At 40.5% G+C, this 16,694-nt stretch overlaps 1 protein-coding gene across 1 annotated transcript; it reads left to right on the plus strand.

Annotated features, from left to right (window-relative positions):
• Nucleotides 1–16,137, plus strand: ace (angiotensin I converting enzyme (peptidyl-dipeptidase A) 1; the record flags this gene model as incomplete). Its single annotated transcript, XM_079214012.1, has 25 exons — nucleotides 1–234; nucleotides 3,319–3,489; nucleotides 3,591–3,678; nucleotides 4,624–4,767; nucleotides 4,911–5,102; nucleotides 5,665–5,762; nucleotides 5,919–6,088; nucleotides 6,506–6,729; nucleotides 6,854–6,998; nucleotides 7,560–7,658; nucleotides 8,363–8,485; nucleotides 8,589–8,794; nucleotides 9,029–9,165; nucleotides 9,514–9,672; nucleotides 10,408–10,495; nucleotides 10,812–10,955; nucleotides 11,564–11,755; nucleotides 12,186–12,283; nucleotides 12,712–12,884; nucleotides 13,067–13,290; nucleotides 13,376–13,520; nucleotides 13,700–13,798; nucleotides 14,060–14,182; nucleotides 14,515–14,699; nucleotides 15,751–16,137. 25 exons carry the CDS (start codon nucleotides 1–3, stop codon nucleotides 15,951–15,953), a joined length of 3,864 nt encoding a protein of 1,287 aa, XP_079070138.1. The 3' UTR covers nucleotides 15,954–16,137.
• Nucleotides 16,138–16,694: the final 557 nt, after the last annotated feature.

The raw sequence follows: 16,694 nt of genomic DNA on the forward strand, positions 1-16,694 counted from the left end.
ATGGGCAATGGCGTGGACGGGTTTCTGTGGTCAGTGCTGCTGCTGCTGCCAGTCTTGGGACCCTCTGAGGCTCTGCCAGCAAGCTGGAATCCAGGAGATTATCAGAGCAACATAGTTGATGCACTGAGGTTCCTAAGCGACTACAACACCACTGCTGAGGAGGTGTTATTCAACAGCGTCTCTGCCAGCTGGAACTACAACACCAACATCACGGACCACAACTCCAAGCTTCAGGTAGGACAACTCCTGTAGTCCTGAGTTGAGAGGGTGACATGTTAGCTGGACTCCTCTCTCACGCTTGTATAAAACTGTCACCTCGTCACTATAAATTCATGCATGGTTTTAGGGTTTCTGTGGAACTGAGCCCTGCTTGATTTGGACATCACCCCTATTCATCTCCCTCCCGAATGACATGCTCAGTTTCCTCCCAACGCAGCCAACTCAGCCTGCGTGTTACTGGAAATATAAAACAGATCTGAATTCCTGTAGTGTGAACGTCTTCAAGTTTTGAACACATTTCCAGGGGGTCTTGGCTATTCATTTGCTTAACTATCTATTTTATGACATGTTCTGCTTAATACAGTTTCTCCAGATGGATGCACTCGCCACTAAATGCAGTTTTACGCACTAATAGTTTTTTATAGTCAAAAGTGGCTATATTTACAGCCAATAAAATGCCTCACCTTTGCAGGAATTTGGGGCTTTTAAGTCGAGGCAAGGGGAGATAATAAAGCAGAAGAAGAGACAATGAAACTGTGGAGGTGTGAAGGAGTGTGAAGGAGTATTTTCATGCCTCCGGGAACAAGAGTCAATGCACCCATATCCATGGATACTGCGAAAAGTACTAGCTCATTCTGTCATTTAAAACTTGTGAAAGCAAATTGTCCAACCAACACACTCAGGGCAAAGCCTCTGACTTTTTTTTTCTTCCCCCCGCGTGTGCTTGAACAGCTGTCACAACAGGATTTTTAATACATTATCCAGGCTTTGGTCCCCTCACACATTGAACAGGTGTAGATGCAGCCCCCACCACACAATGTCAACAGGGTCAGGCTGCAGAATGTGTTCTGCTCTCTAGAATGTGTCCGCTTTGCAAGGTGAAAGATAAGCAGGATTGTAGTTGCAATGAATGAGCATGGAGAATTCTGAGATGGGATCAAAGTGGATCAGAGTGCTAAGCTCCATCTAAACTGGCAGCAAGGGGAGAGAGAGCATGGCGTGAACCTGAGAGAGAAATAGCCATTTCTCTTACGCTACATTTGAATTATTTGAATAAAGGCAAATTCAATTACAACATGTACACTCATTTGCAATGCAAACATGCAAATGCACGCACACTTCCTCCTCACCTTAAGAGGTGAGAGTGATTTGGTGTGGGTCCAAATAAGGCACATGTTAGACGTGTGGAAGATCAAACAGAATGAGGATCAGTTCATCATGCTGAATAAAAACTGATGAGAGTGGATATCAATGACTGAGGTCTTTTGAACCCCAGAATGGAATACCAGCTGCCTTCAAGGGTCTCAATCAGACCTGAGGCTCTTTTCACTGCATACTGGCAGCTTTATTATGTCATTTTAATGTGAAGTTTGAGAACTACTTTCAATAGAAGAGTTTAGTTTTGAAATTCAATTTGGAAGTCGTCCAAGATAAATTATAATCTTTCTAAGAATTCAAGTATTTCAGACACCTTCTAATAACTCTTTACCTAAATACTTACCTCTAAAACCTAACAACCAATGTGCATGGGTTTTCATTTTGGAAATGAATTATTGTGCTGCATTCAAGTCTAGTTATCCTTTGACCACATCCAGGCAAATGAGTATGAAGATGTGTTAAATAAACCCTTTTTTCCAATTACAGCACTCATTGCAGCGTGTAAAACAAAAAGACCTTGAGGAAAACCAAAATCAGCAAAAAAAAGCTTTTCAGGCTTGCAGTATCTTTATTGTGTTTCTTTGGTTGAGAATGATTGTCTGGGTGGATTGATGGGTGTAGGCAGGGTGGAAAAAACGAGTAGAAGAGAGAGATTGAGAGGAAGAGCACAAAGGTCAGAGTTAATACTTCAACTCACTGTCACCCCTTTTCCCTCCTGCAGCCTGTTATTTTAGTGAAGACTGAGAAAAGACTGATAAGAAAGGCTTCCATGAAAACATTACAGGAATGAAGCTCCTGTTTGGTCAGTTTTATCAGGATGTGGTTTCCTCAAAGTTCAGAAAGCACACTGTAAATTGAGCTACCTTAGTCACACTTGGGAAAATGGGAAAAACCTGCACACACACTGATGTTAACATGACACAGCACATGGTTGTAATACGGTAAGGAACATCTTTTTCTTAGGCAAACACAATGGCAAAGGTGCAGCATAATGCTGCAGTTCATCATTTTCAATAAGAGCAAATCAATGTGACACACTTACCCTGTCCATGCAATGTTCCACAGCAGCCTCGACTCCTTTCTACCAGCACTGTCATTACATACTGAATGTCCACAATGTCTCACAATCTTTAAAGAAAAGCTTGTGAGATTCAGCGAGGCCATAAACAAGAATGTACTTAAGCATTGACAAGACATTTTTCAAAAATATCATCCTTGAGCTAGGGTTGTTATGCTGTTGTGTCCTTGCTCACAATAGACAGAGCACTTTAATGATCCCAGACCACATGAAGACACAGATGAAGACATGTTGCAGCTGGTAAAGGAGTTAGATAACAGTGTGCAGCCATGCTCGCAGCTATTGACCATTAAAAGCTATTCGCTAGGTAAACCAAAGTATTGGACAAATTTACATTTTGACCTAACGATGGTGTGAGATTAAAAGTTAACTGAATGGCTGCATCAAATAGCACCAATTGCAATTCAGGGGTTCACAGAGGTCCATTAACAGGTCCATTAAGCACCACTAATATCATGACAATCCATCCAATATTGAAAAAGATGTCATGGGTAGTGACAAACGAATATAGAAACAAAGAAACTGAGCTTTCTCAAAAAGTAGAATCAATACCTTTTGTTCTTTAGTGCCCGTAAATAATTTGTAAATGTCCACCGTCATTTCCTCCTTCATCTTGGCCATGCTGAGCTGCAGGTGGTTCCTCCCACACCACTCAACAAAGGTGTCCTCTGTGTCCAAATATGCTCTCATACCTGCCCACTTTCTACTCCTGAAACATGCCAATGTTGCAAGAGGAACACAGGAAAATAACAAAAATAACCCTTGATTGGTCATAAGAAGAAACTAAATGACTGATGCTACCTGTTCATTAGTTCTAATGCGTAATCAACATATCGTGATCAAGAACTTTCTATCGTCTTTAGATAAATGCATCCCTTGAAGAGCAGGCCTTTTCCTCAGCGTGGGGGCTGAAGGCCAAGCAGGTCTTCTCTGATCTGCTTCTAGACACTCTCCCTGAACCTTCAGACAAGACACTAATGAACAAGATCAAGATCCTGGGAGTTGCCAACCTGCCCCAGAAAGACAGGGAGGAGGTTTGTTTTCTCACAGGAAATTTGTCCTCGTAATTATGTTTTATCACTGTATTATTAATGGTGAACTTGTATGACTGACATTTTTTTCTTCTTGTCTCCAGTATAATACAATTCTTAGCATCATGGACAATATTTATTCAACGGCTAAGGTGCATCCAGAACCAAACATAAGCTGGAGCCTGGAACCAGGTCAGTAAATATAATATAAAAGCTCAGTTTGAAGCTCAAAATGCATGAATGATATGATACAGGTGCTTTGGAGTTATTGGAAAGAAACAGGGTTCAAACAATGTCGAGGATTATGAAAATCCCAACAATAAGGAGGGGAAGTCTCGAGAAAAGAAACAGTTGTAAGTGGTTAAGATCTTATCTGCTCTTGGCAAAGTAACAGGATGGGCAAAATCACTTCAGAGAGGTCTCCAAAGGAAGTGTTGTGGATGTGGCCATAAGTGTTGAGTAAGAAGCTATAGAAACATAATGTCGGTGGCTTTTAAAGCTGCCAACATGTATTGCGAACAATGGCTCTATGTTTTGTTACCAACAGCTGCCAACAGTAATTGTGAGAAATGCTTGCCAACACACACAGGACAACAAAAAGATGACTTCTTCTGAAAACTATTACTAATAAACATATGCCAATTTACAATTGTGATATTACTAGTTTCTTAATCTTGGAAATATACTAAGGTGGAGCAGGGTTATTCAAAGGATTGTGGTACATCCCTTTACAAAACACATGGTGTTATTAAAATTACAAACCGACTGTCAGCAATCACTTTTTCCACCATTTCAACCACCTTCTGTGATCTTCAACTTTTTTCCTTTTCTTCCCCTTCATTTCCTATTTCTGGCATTTTAAAGATAAAAGTTGTTTTGCATCACGCTCAAAATATCATGGAGTTGTCATAAATCAAAGCTAATCTTGTGGATATGTGTCTCTTCTGGCCTTTTCCTGCTGAGAGAGCATAAGGTAATTGAAATGCCAATACATCTTCATTGTTTTCGCGGAAAACATTCAGCTTTTGCTTTTGAGTTCTAATCGTTTGTCTGTGCACCAGATAAGGTCAGCCTCCCTTTACCTTTCCATCATTTTCTTCATGACCAAAGGTGGGATATTTTTTTTTCATTTTGCAGAGCTCACAGATATCATGGCCAACTCTAGAAGCTACAAGAGACTGCTGTACGTGTGGGAAGCCTGGCATAATGCATCAGGTATACCTCTCAGGGAGTACTACCCTAGGTTTGTGGAGCTCAGCAACACTGCGTCTCAAGCTGATGGTAAGAACTCTTCACCTTTTGACATTGTCATTGAGAGCAGTTCATAATGCTACAAATAAGTAATACATTGAATGGGACTGACGTAACAATAGAACAAGGAGAATAAAGGAGGAGAAATTACATTACCATTTCATCCTTTGTAGGGTTTACTGACACTGGAGCTGACTGGCGCTCTTGGTATGACTCTCCGACCTTTGAGCATGATATAGAGAAACTCTACAGGACCATTGAACCCCTCTACCAGAACCTGCATGCCTTTGTGCGCCGCAAGCTCTACAACCAGTATGGTCCCAAGTACATCAACCTTAAAGGGCCCATTCCTGCCCATCTGCTAGGTACAACTGAACATTTTGATCTTGCTATATGCTGTCTGCTGAATAGAGCCACGAATATGTGCTGGGTCACAGTGGTAATGTATTCTGTTATGCTAAATGGAGGGAGTTACTGTAAAGTTTGACAGTTGCATCAAAATTGTTGTGTGAAATAAAGACATTGTGTGCACAATGGATGCATTTTTCCATACACAGAGGACAGCAAACATGTTTTTGTTTTTATCAGGGCTATATTTTATCGTAGCTAGGGGACCATTACATCATTTTTAAGGAACACTAAATGTGGATCTTTATAAATAGGGTGCTGGGCTTTAACCACATATTTCCTCACTGCTGTAATCATTTCCCACACATTCCCTAACATGAAGAGTAATTATTTAATAAAAGCACAGAAAGTCATCAAATATGTGATCACACAATACTGTATTGCAGACAAACCCCGGCAAGTCATTTTGTGTGCTTATCACATTACTGTGAATGAGGTATTTCCTACAGTGCCCCTTAATGGAGTATCTCATAACACGTCTGAATTGTTGCCTAAGTGTGTTTTCTTCCTCACCCTCAGGAAATATGTGGGCCCAGACCTGGAACAATATTTATGGTATGATGATCCCATTTCCTGATAAACCCAACTTGGATGTGACTGATGAAATGGTCAAACAAGTAAGTAAGGGGGGAAGATTGTGTGCCACTATGGATTGTGTAAAATAATCATCCTGTTGGTCTTCCAGACCTCAAATGATGAAGCTCATGAATCTTAATCTGCTTTTAGTTTTGTCAGATAGGGTTGAGCTGAATTGTGACTTTTTCTCTCCACAGGGCTATAATGCAACGCATATGTTTCGCGTGGCCGAGGACTTCTTCACGTCTCTGAAACTAGACAAGATGCCTGATGAGTTCTGGGACGGATCCATGCTGGTGAAGCCTGAAGGTCGTGAGGTGGTGTGCCATGCGTCTGCCTGGGACTTTTACAACCGCAAAGACTTCAGGTAGAATTGACTAATGAAGTTATCAGTGAATTATTTAGTGAATTAGACTTGAAGGGGTTCAATTTGAGGTTTTGAGCATATCAATTGCCTCCACACGGCTCTCAATATGGTGAAGACTGTGGCTGCCAGCTAACGGTGCAAACAGCTGAGGGGAAACAGGATGCGGGGCACCACAACTTCTGAGCGCCATATCAGGGCAGTGAAGACCCACAGTGGGCCTCGTTCACATGCATGTACATGCACTAAAAGACACACCTGACAAGAAATAAAAGAGAAGCTAAATTACAACACAAACGGAGGAAGAGTGATTTCATGCTTTGCAGTGATCGATACTACGGCACTGTTTCTTTACATTATGAACTGCATTGCTCATTTCGTTGATAAAACTTGATAATACAAAGTAATTTCCCTCTATAGGATCAAGCAGTGCACTGCAGTAACAATGGAGCAGCTCTTTACTGTACACCATGAGATGGGGCACATCCAATATTACCTGCAGTACAAGGACCAGCCTGTGGGCTTCCGTCGCGGAGCCAACCCTGGTTTTCACGAGGCTATTGGCGATGTTTTGTCTCTCTCCGTTTCTACACCCAAACATCTGAATGCCATTAACCTTCTGGAAACTGTGACCTCTGACCCTGGTAAAGAGAAAGAATAAATCAAATCCAAGCCACTGAGATACCCTCCCATAGAACAGATGTGGATAAATTCAAACATGAATTCATAAACGTTTAAAGAATGTGTTTCTGCATTGTGTTTCTCCAGAAACTGATACCAACTACCTGCTAAAGATGGCCCTGGAGAAGATAGCCTTCCTTCCATTTGGCTACCTCATCGACCAGTGGAGATGGGGTGTGTTCAGTGGAAACACACCACCAGAGCGGTACAACGCTGAATGGTGGTACCTCAGGTAGACTTCTATGCACAGGCTTATAACATATTCCATGTAAAAGAAATAGTTACATTTTTTGAAAGTGTGATTATTCACTTTCTTGCTGGGAGTCAGATGAGAAGATTGATAAAGCTATAACTAGTAGCTGTTTTCTACTTATGCTAGTCTTTATGCTAAGCTATGCTAACCTGTTAGCATAACTGTCTGTTGTTTGAATCTTCAGATATGATGAGAAAATTACTTAAGAAACTTGGAGAGATCATCACCCTTTAAGTTGATATGTTAAACCTGTTAGCAAACAGTTGTTTGTTTACACAATGAGCATGATCATTCATTCAGTGTCAGGATTGTTTTCATCTGATGAATGAAAGTCCAACATTCACTTTCTTTATCTCTTTTAGCTGAGACTATGTGCACCTTTCTAGTTTTGTTCTGTTTTTGGTCTCTTCCTCCTGATATCTGTGCCTTTAGCTGCTAGATGCCCCACAATATTCTCCATCTAGTTGTTAAGTTTGTCTGCCTGCTGCTTGGTGCTTAATACATTTTTCTGTTAAATTTATCTTGCATTTCATTTTAAAGGACAAAATATCAAGGCATCTGTGCGCCCACCAGACGTACAGAGGAGCACTTTGATCCTGGGGCCAAATACCACATCCCTGGAAACACGCCATACATCAGGTATCCTCCTGTTCCAGCCACACCACGATGTAATAGTTTACACACAAGAGATACACACAATCAGCTTGGGCTATTTACATTTTCATGACATGTATTTAGTACTTTTCTAGCTGCCTGATTAGCTGAACTCATTCAGACTCATACAAACCATAAAATGGAGTCTATTAAGTGCACAGGCATTATGAGTGTGAGTATATTTGTGTACGTGCCGGCGCACCCCTATGAGGGCACCAGGGAAATATGTGAAATATGAAAAGTAAATCAACATGCACAAATGGCTAGTGATCGGGGAATTAAGGTATTGTTTGCTTTCATGTGGACTCAATTACTGGCACTTGAGTGTGGTTTTAAACAATACAATAACAATAATAGCAGGAAGCTTTTAAAAGCAAAGCTTCTGACCTTAGCAGGTTTTCTTTAACAATGTGGGTACTGACCGGTTGTCAAACACCCACTTAAACAGACAAACACATTTTTTGTGTTGTTGTAGCGGAAACAGATGCTTTCAGCGTTCTTATCATCTAACCCTAAAGGGGTAATTTTTAGTTTTGTACTATTCTACTCAGCGTATCGAAGTATTACGGATTTTACAAAAAAAAATGGAATATCATGTGACGTCTCATTATGATTTCTGCCTTTACTTGTTGTATGTGGTATTGTAATATAATGCACTGAAGAGATGACAGCCATTATTTCCCCTGCAGGTATTTTGTCAGTTTCATCCTGCAGTTCCAGCTTCATGAAAAACTGTGCACAGCAGCGAATCATACGGGTGACTTGCACACATGCGACATCTTCGGCTCCGCAGATGCTGGGGACATTTTAAAGTATGTAATCTGCTTGGCTCTCCATTCTTTATTAAAGAGAGCATGAACAATGGATCTAGGGACACAGTGAAGGTGTAATACGATTTTGCTCTACCCTCTCCAGGAAAATTCTCCAGGCTGGCTCTTCTAAACCTTGGCCTGATGTGCTCCAGGAGGCTATAGGGACCAGAAAGCTGGATGCAACCTCACTGATGAAATACTTTGAACCCATTATTAAGTGGCTGGAAAAGCAAAATGTGAATGAGACATTGGGATGGCCTGACTTTAACTGGGTCCCACCAATCCCTGAAGGCTACCCTGAAGATATTGGTAAGAGTACTGATCAAAATGAAAAGCAGAATAACAGAGGATGATATACATTAACATGATTTGGAAGGGAATAATAAAGTATAAGAACTATTCTAAATAAATCAACACGTAAGAAAGCGAAGACATTTACACATCATAATTATTTAGCTGAAATGGGATACTATTTTCCAAACTTGATTCCGTGGATTTATCTATAGTAGTTGAGCTAGCTTGTCCCTCTTTTTGTTTACCCAGACAAGAACACAGATGAGCTTGAGGCAAAGACATTTCTGGATGACTACAACAGCACAGCTGAGGTGGTGTGGAACGCCTACACCGAGGCCTCCTGGAGCTACAACACAGACATCAACGAAGCCAATAAGCAGGCAATGGTGAGCCCCTCTGCCTCTGACTGACCTCCCTGAAATCCCCCTAACATTGTTCAAGCGTCATCTGTCATCCATAAAATGTGAAGGAGTGTTGCATCTTATGTTGATTTTGTGCATTAACTCAGGGCATTAATACAATTATTGCGTCAATTAATCAATAATTGATTTTGACTCGATGAGTTACTTATCAACCCATGTACGTATGAATGTATCTCTGTACCTAATTACCCTTGTACCATCTCTGTGCATTTTTAACCCTGTCCATTAATTCATCCATCCAATCAATCAAATGTTTTCACTGACACTTAATGTAATGAATAGAACATTGAAAGAGTGTTTCATCCTCTCTAGCTTGAGAAGAACCTGGAGATGTCTGCCCACACCCTGAAGTATGGCCAGAAGGCCCGCCAGTACGACACCACTGACTTCCAGGACGGCTCGGTCAAACGCATCATTAAAAAACTCAGCGACATTGAGAGGGCTGCGCTGTCCATGGAACAACTGGAAGAGGTGTGGAGAACTCGGTTTTAGTCTTACAAATAGTAATAGTAATGGGTTGAGTTGAATGGTAAAATTGTTCTTCTATGAGCTCATATTGAGAAAGAACAGCAACTCGCTGGAAACAAGTAACATTGTTTTAATAAAGGCAAATGTGTTTGTGGCCCTTGCTCATACTGATCGCCATCCGTCGGCTCTCGTTAGCTAACATAATCTGGCTAACTAAGGACAAGGCAGCCAGAAGCAGAAATGATGCGATCACATTAAACACAGTTAGAGCTTACAGGCGGTTAAAAATGAGCTGTGTGTCCCAGGACATTAATATTCCTTAAAGCTCTTTCTTTGCAATCTTTGACTGTTGTTCTCTGATTATTTAAGATGGACTAAAGGTTTTAGCCAGCTGTCATGAGCTTGTTTACTTGTGTGTCATGCTTTTTGCAAACTGAAGGGTTGCAGTGAAGGGACCAGACACAGAGCTCTAGAGGTTTCACTCAAAGAAATACATGTCAAACAAGTGCCAGCCAACTCAAGCACTCAAAAACAAGAAGTTACTGTTATGTTACAGCTATTGTCAATATATAAATCAAACACATTTAACAGTGATACCTTTTGGATTAATTTGTCTCTCCTACATGCTCATATAGTCTTTGCTCAATCTGAGCACATTTAGAAATGTATTAGCCAAATATCAAAACTAGATAATGTTCTGTGGGATCTAATGCTTGGTGGACACCTTTCCCTTTTCAGTACAACACTCTCCTCTCCAACATGGAGACCAAGTACAGTGTGGCTGAGGTGTGCAGAGATAATGGGGCATGCCATCCGCTGGATCCAGGTAAAACCATGAAATGAATGCCAATCCTAATATGAAGAAAAAATAATACTGATATAATATCTAATGAAGCAAATGTTGCATAAGGGCAAACCATGCAGTAATTGTTTACTTACCAGATATGGCAAATTGACTATTGGTTATTGATGCATGTAATAACATTTAGCTTCTATGACATAATGTAACAAGTGTAATAGGTGCAATACATATTAAAAATATATAAAAAATTAAATAATTCACAAGTAACAATGAAACATTTGAAAAGACACGGTATTATGTACGTGAAGTTAGTGTAATAAAAGAATGCGCTGTGTTTCAGATCTCCAGAAGATCATGGCAGAGTCCAGGGATTATGACGAACTGTTGTTTGCGTGGAAAGGATGGAGAGATGCTGCTGGCAAAGTGCTTCGCCAGGATTACAAGAGATATGTTGAACTGGCCAACACAGCTGCCAAACTCAATGGTATGACCTTAAATAGTAATTTTACATCCACCTTGAGATTCGGTGAGAGAATTATTTTTTGTGAGTGAGGGCTGTTCAAACTCCAACTACCAGCATCTTTAGAGCAAGTTATATCTTCTTTATTTAATCATTAAAACAAAAACGTAATTCTTGGTCAGGACCAGTACCTTCCTGGAGTCTCTGCTGTTGGCTTGCAACATGGTCCCAGCCTAAATATAGTCTGGCACATAACCCCCTGGAGCAGATTTTGCTGTTTCCAGTCTTTGTGCCAAGCAAATAGCTAATTGGCTGATTGCAGTGGCTTCCTTTCGACCATACACTGGCACTCTGGAGATTCTTTGAAGGAAGAGTGCGTTAAAAATGAAATGCATTATTATTATTATTATTATACAGATAAGAAAGTTGTATAATCTTCTCATCTATGTCTCTCTATTGTTTACTGTTTGACATAGTTATTTCCTGCCCACTGGCAAAACTTAAACAACAGAAAGTTGCCCTTTTAATATTAAACTCACCATTTAGGATATGTTTACTGACAAGCAGCTTTAAAGGTTTGCATAAAACTAATGTAATGTTTGTCCTATTTTTAACCCTGGTACTGTCTGTAGGTCACTCCGACAATGGGGCTTTCTGGCGCTCCCTGTATGAAACCCCGAGCTTCGAGGAAGACCTTGAGGCTCTGTGGAAGGAGCTGGAACCACTCTATCAGAATGTGCACTCCTATGTCCGCAGGGCTCTGTACAAAAAGTATGGTGCTGAGCACATCAACCTGAAGGGACCCATTCCTGCTCATTTGCTGGGTGGGTGACAGTAGGAACGTTTTGGGACTGGTTTCCATAAGTACAATATTTGAGGCTACACGGATTTCAGAAACTTTCCATTGATTATATCAGGCTTCCCGGGGTTGAGGCTAAGGTCACAGGTCAAAACCACACTTCAGTCAGTATTTCACTTTGGAATCTAAAGGATTACTCTAGCCTAAACTCTCCTTTTGTGTGGAAGCGCACCCCATTGATATTCTCGTTGGCTGTAGATGCATTTGGATTTAGGCACGATTTAATTTGCTTTCAGAGGCGTCAGGCGTGAGATTGTGTGAGACAGTTCCTCCCAGTTAGCGATTGGACTGGCTCACCGCCACAAATCCCACTTGGTTTAATACCGGCAGAGCAGAGGATGACTTGTCCCATAACTTGGGAAAAAATATAAGAATGCTGTCTTCTGTCCTTTCAGGCAACATGTGGGCACAGACGTGGTCTGGCATAATGGATTTGGCCATGCCTTACCCAGATGCCACGCAGGTTGACGCCACTCCTGCTATGGTTTCACAGGTGGATAAACACACGAGCCAGCTGTTGCATAATGATTGCAGCCACACATGAATACACAAGGACACACCAAAAGAATACACACAGACACACAGACACACACACACACACACACACACACACACACACACACACACACACACACACACAAAATGAGACTAATGCAGTCCAAAGTGGAGGTTCCAGCAGAATGAGGATAAATAGAGACATTTAATTGTGCTGAATAACAGCAGCAGACATCCATAACTGCCATAATGTGTACATTATACATGGATATACTGTCTACATTATTTACATTATTTCAAGGGTATGTTACCTCCGATCCTTTTAGCTATATGTTTACACTGCACTTCACAATTACCTCATGGCCTGTAAAACGGTTTATATTTACTCACACTTATCCACACATTCACTCTTCTTTTCCTGTACAGGGCTGGAACGCCACCAGAATGTTCCAGGAATCAGACAAGTTTTTCACCTCTCTGGGTCTGTTGCCAATGCCACAAGAGTTCTGGCACAAATCCATGCTGGAGAAGCCATCTGACGGACGCCAGGTGGTGTGCCACGCCTCTGCGTGGGACTTCTATAACCGAAAAGACTTCAGGTTAAAAAACATTTTCAGCACCTAACTGACCTAACTTTTTCTGCCGTCAAAACACCCAGCCACAGCTGTTCCAGCTAAGAAGCTGTGCACTGACTCAGATAAATAAATACACTTAATTTTCAGCCATTAAGTGCATGGAAACCAATGAGGTGTGAAATTGATGGCCGTGTTTGTGTCACCAGAATCAAACAGTGCACGGTAGTGACTATGGACGACCTGATCACGGCGCATCATGAGATGGGCCACGTCCAGTACTTCCTGCAGTACAAAGACCAGTCCGTGTCCTTCCGTGATGGAGCCAACCCCGGCTTCCATGAGGCCATCGGCGATGTGTTAGCCCTGTCAGTGTCCACACCCAAACATCTGCAGAGCATCGGCCTCCTGGACAAAGTTGAGAACAACTATGGTGAGACCATATGTTTTGTATAGTTCTGTAAAAGCATGTGATGTTATAACACAGCTCATGATTTGGGTGTTTCTGTCTCCTCTAGAGAGTGATATCAACTTCCTGATGAGCATGGCGCTTGACAAAATCGCCTTCCTACCTTTTGGTTACCTGATGGATCAGTGGAGATGGAAGGTATTTGACGGGCGCATCGCATCGACTGAGTACAATAAAGAATGGTGGAACCTCAGGTAAGGTTTCCCAGCATTTTTACAATTACAAAGTGCAATGTGTATCATTATATAACATAATTCAATGCATTATATTAATAAATGAAAGTTAATCAGTAAGCATTATTTGTGTTATAAATCAATACATTTGTAAATGATATACTTCAATAAAAATTAGATTAAACTTTATTGCATTGCAGAATGAAGTACCAGGGACTGTGTCCACCTGTAACCCGCACTGAGGAGGACTTTGACCCAGGTGCAAAGTTCCACATCCCTGCTAATGTGCCATATGTCAGGTAACGTTTCCTTGTTTGGCAGAACAAACAGGGCACATAATAATTGGAGCGCAATAGATTGATAACAGCTTCAACAATGAACCAATGAACTCTGGAAATATAAGGTAAACACAGCTACTCACATGGCTAAAAAGATCAAAATCAATTCCCAATTATGAGGGGTTGAAGTGACAGCCAGTTTGTTTTGTGTTTTTCTGTTTCCTCCTGGTATTAAACCAAAGTCATGACAGTTTAATGACATGTTTAATTATCTTCAATCAGGTACTTCGTTAGCTTCATCATCCAGTTTCAGTTCCACAAGGCTCTGTGTGATGCTGCCAAGCATGTTGGGCCTCTACATACCTGCGATATCTACAAGTCTCAAGAAGCTGGGAAGCTTCTCGGGTTAGTACTCAACTTACCACTTCCATCAACAAATATCCTTTATGTATCATATCCTATGGTGCATTTTCCACATGAAAAAACTCTATGTGATTATAAATGAAGTAAAATATTTGCTCTTTTCATCAGAATATATATTTTTGATATATGCATGTACCTACTATAAATGATGTAAGGTATTTTTTGTTCAATAGAGTAAATACTCTATCGAGTGCAGGCAGCTGGTGTAATTATGCTCTGCACCATGTGTGTAATTATCTCTGGAACACATCCTTGCTACTGATCCTCTTCCCATCCGACCTCCTCTCTGACCCTTTCTGTGTTGTCGTTTGCAGCGATGTGATGAAGCTTGGCTTCAGTAAGCCCTGGCCCGAGGCTATGGCCATGATCACCGGCCAGCCCAAAATGAATGCCAAGCCTCTCATGCAGTATTTCCAACCTCTCATTCAATGGCTGGAGGAAGAAAACAACAAGAACAATGATGTCCGAGGGTGGCCTGACTACGACTGGAAACCTTCAAGTACGTCCAGCACATTCTTGCGTCAACATACTTTGATACTTCCACAGAAACATGAATAAAAGCACACGCATGCAGGCAAGCCTGTTGGCTTTGTGTACGTTTTACAATCACCAAGCCAAATGTTTTTTTAACTCCATCCCAGAAGAAAAAAAGCACAATGTTTTTACACAGACGCATTACTTTTGTTTTTCTCTCCGGCTGCGGCTTACAGTGGAATCAATCTCCTGCTCCTCTTGTCTTACTGATGAGATCCTGAAAGGATATGTACATATTAGACTGATTAGATTCTCAGCAACAGAATACAAGAGATAGTGGGGGAAAGAAAACACAGCTGTTACACAGTGAAGAGAGAAATAAAGAATTTAGATTTAAAAATGAACAATTAATGAGTGTGAAAAGAATATAAAGTAATACAGTGGCTTTGTTTCCTTAGGTTAGGCTGTTTCACTGTTTGATTACTAATATGTGGCATACCATATACTGGAGACAAATGTTTTGTGAAGGTTTTTTGTGTCAACAGTATTATTAATACAAAGTAGCCACAGCAGTTTAAGGATATAAACATGTTGATGAGCGTCATCTAGGAAGAGTTATATCTTTGTATTTTTGCTATTTTTGCAAGCCGTATTACAACATTCTGTATGTGCAGCATTACTTTTATTTATTTTATTTGTTTTTTCAGATTGTATATAGTACTAGTGTAGTATGACATTGTATTGCATTTTTATCACTATGACATTTTATAATGATCTAACACACTATGACTTTTTAATAACATTTGTTTGGCAGTTTATACCGTGATATATTTGGGGAGGACTTTTTCTAATCTTAAACTATTGAATTCTACTACAGGATTCCTGAATTTAACCTGGGACTGCTCTTGCTCCTCCCATTAGATGCCACAAGTAGGCATTGTGTATAACTGGTCTGACAATGACTGAATAGTACCTCCTTGTGGAGAACTGCAGCTTGTTAAACATGTTAAATGTGTGAGTTATTGAGCGAGTTAGTGAAAAACATTCAAAACGTACTTCTTATTTTTGTCCTGCAGGTGAAGCTACACCTGCTCCTGCAGGTAAAGTGGACTTCCTGGGTCTCAGTGTGGACGGCGCCGCTGCCATCGCTGGCCAGTGGGTGCTATTGGTCCTTGGTGTGGTCCTCTTGGTGGCCACTGTCCTATTGGCCTATAAGTATAGGAGGTCAAAAAAGCCTGAAAAGTCCCTATCCACGATGGAGCTCAAGCAAAAAGACTAGTCATCAATGACGTCTAACAGTAGCTAGCACCTAGCTAGCACCTTTACCAACCTCATCATGAACGTCAGTGTTTCTGTGCTGTATTATACATCTGATCACATTTGCTTTTCTTTTTGGTCTGCCTCCTTATCTAGTATTGTATATTTTATGTATACTTGGAGTCAAATTATATTTTTGCATATGCAAAAGAACATCACAGTTTTGTAATTTATTTGAAATATATAATGTTTAGATAATTCATGTTTTAAATTAATGTTTTTAAAGTCATTTATGGCATTTTTTAATTTTGTTTTTGTTGTTGTTGTTAAATCTGCATTTCTACAATAAAAACATTAAATATTGATTCTGCCTATGTGTTCAAACAAGAAAATATGGAAGATACACAATGATAATGTGCCAATTGAACGACAAAGGTTGGTTAAAACTATTTAATTACGTAGAAACTGCACAATAAAACAACAACACTGCAACAGAGAACTGGATTTGTGCATTAGTTTCAGTCATCTTTTCTCACATAATCAACCTGTGGGCACTCAGGGAATACTGGTTATGCAGAGTTATCCTATCTGTACATAAACTATATTTTATAAATTTCATTATCAAGTCAAAACAAAAGGCTGTTTCCTTTTTATTACTTCAAATATTTGGGTCAGATCAGCCGACAAGACATTCATTTAAAACGGCCCAGATCGAGTTCACAGTAATGGACGTGTGACTATGGCCAGTTTTCGAAATAATGTG

The sequence above is a fragment of the Taurulus bubalis genome (assembly GCF_910589615.1).
Source record: "Taurulus bubalis genome assembly, chromosome: 2".
Taxonomy (NCBI): Eukaryota; Metazoa; Chordata; class Actinopteri; order Perciformes; family Cottidae; genus Taurulus; species Taurulus bubalis.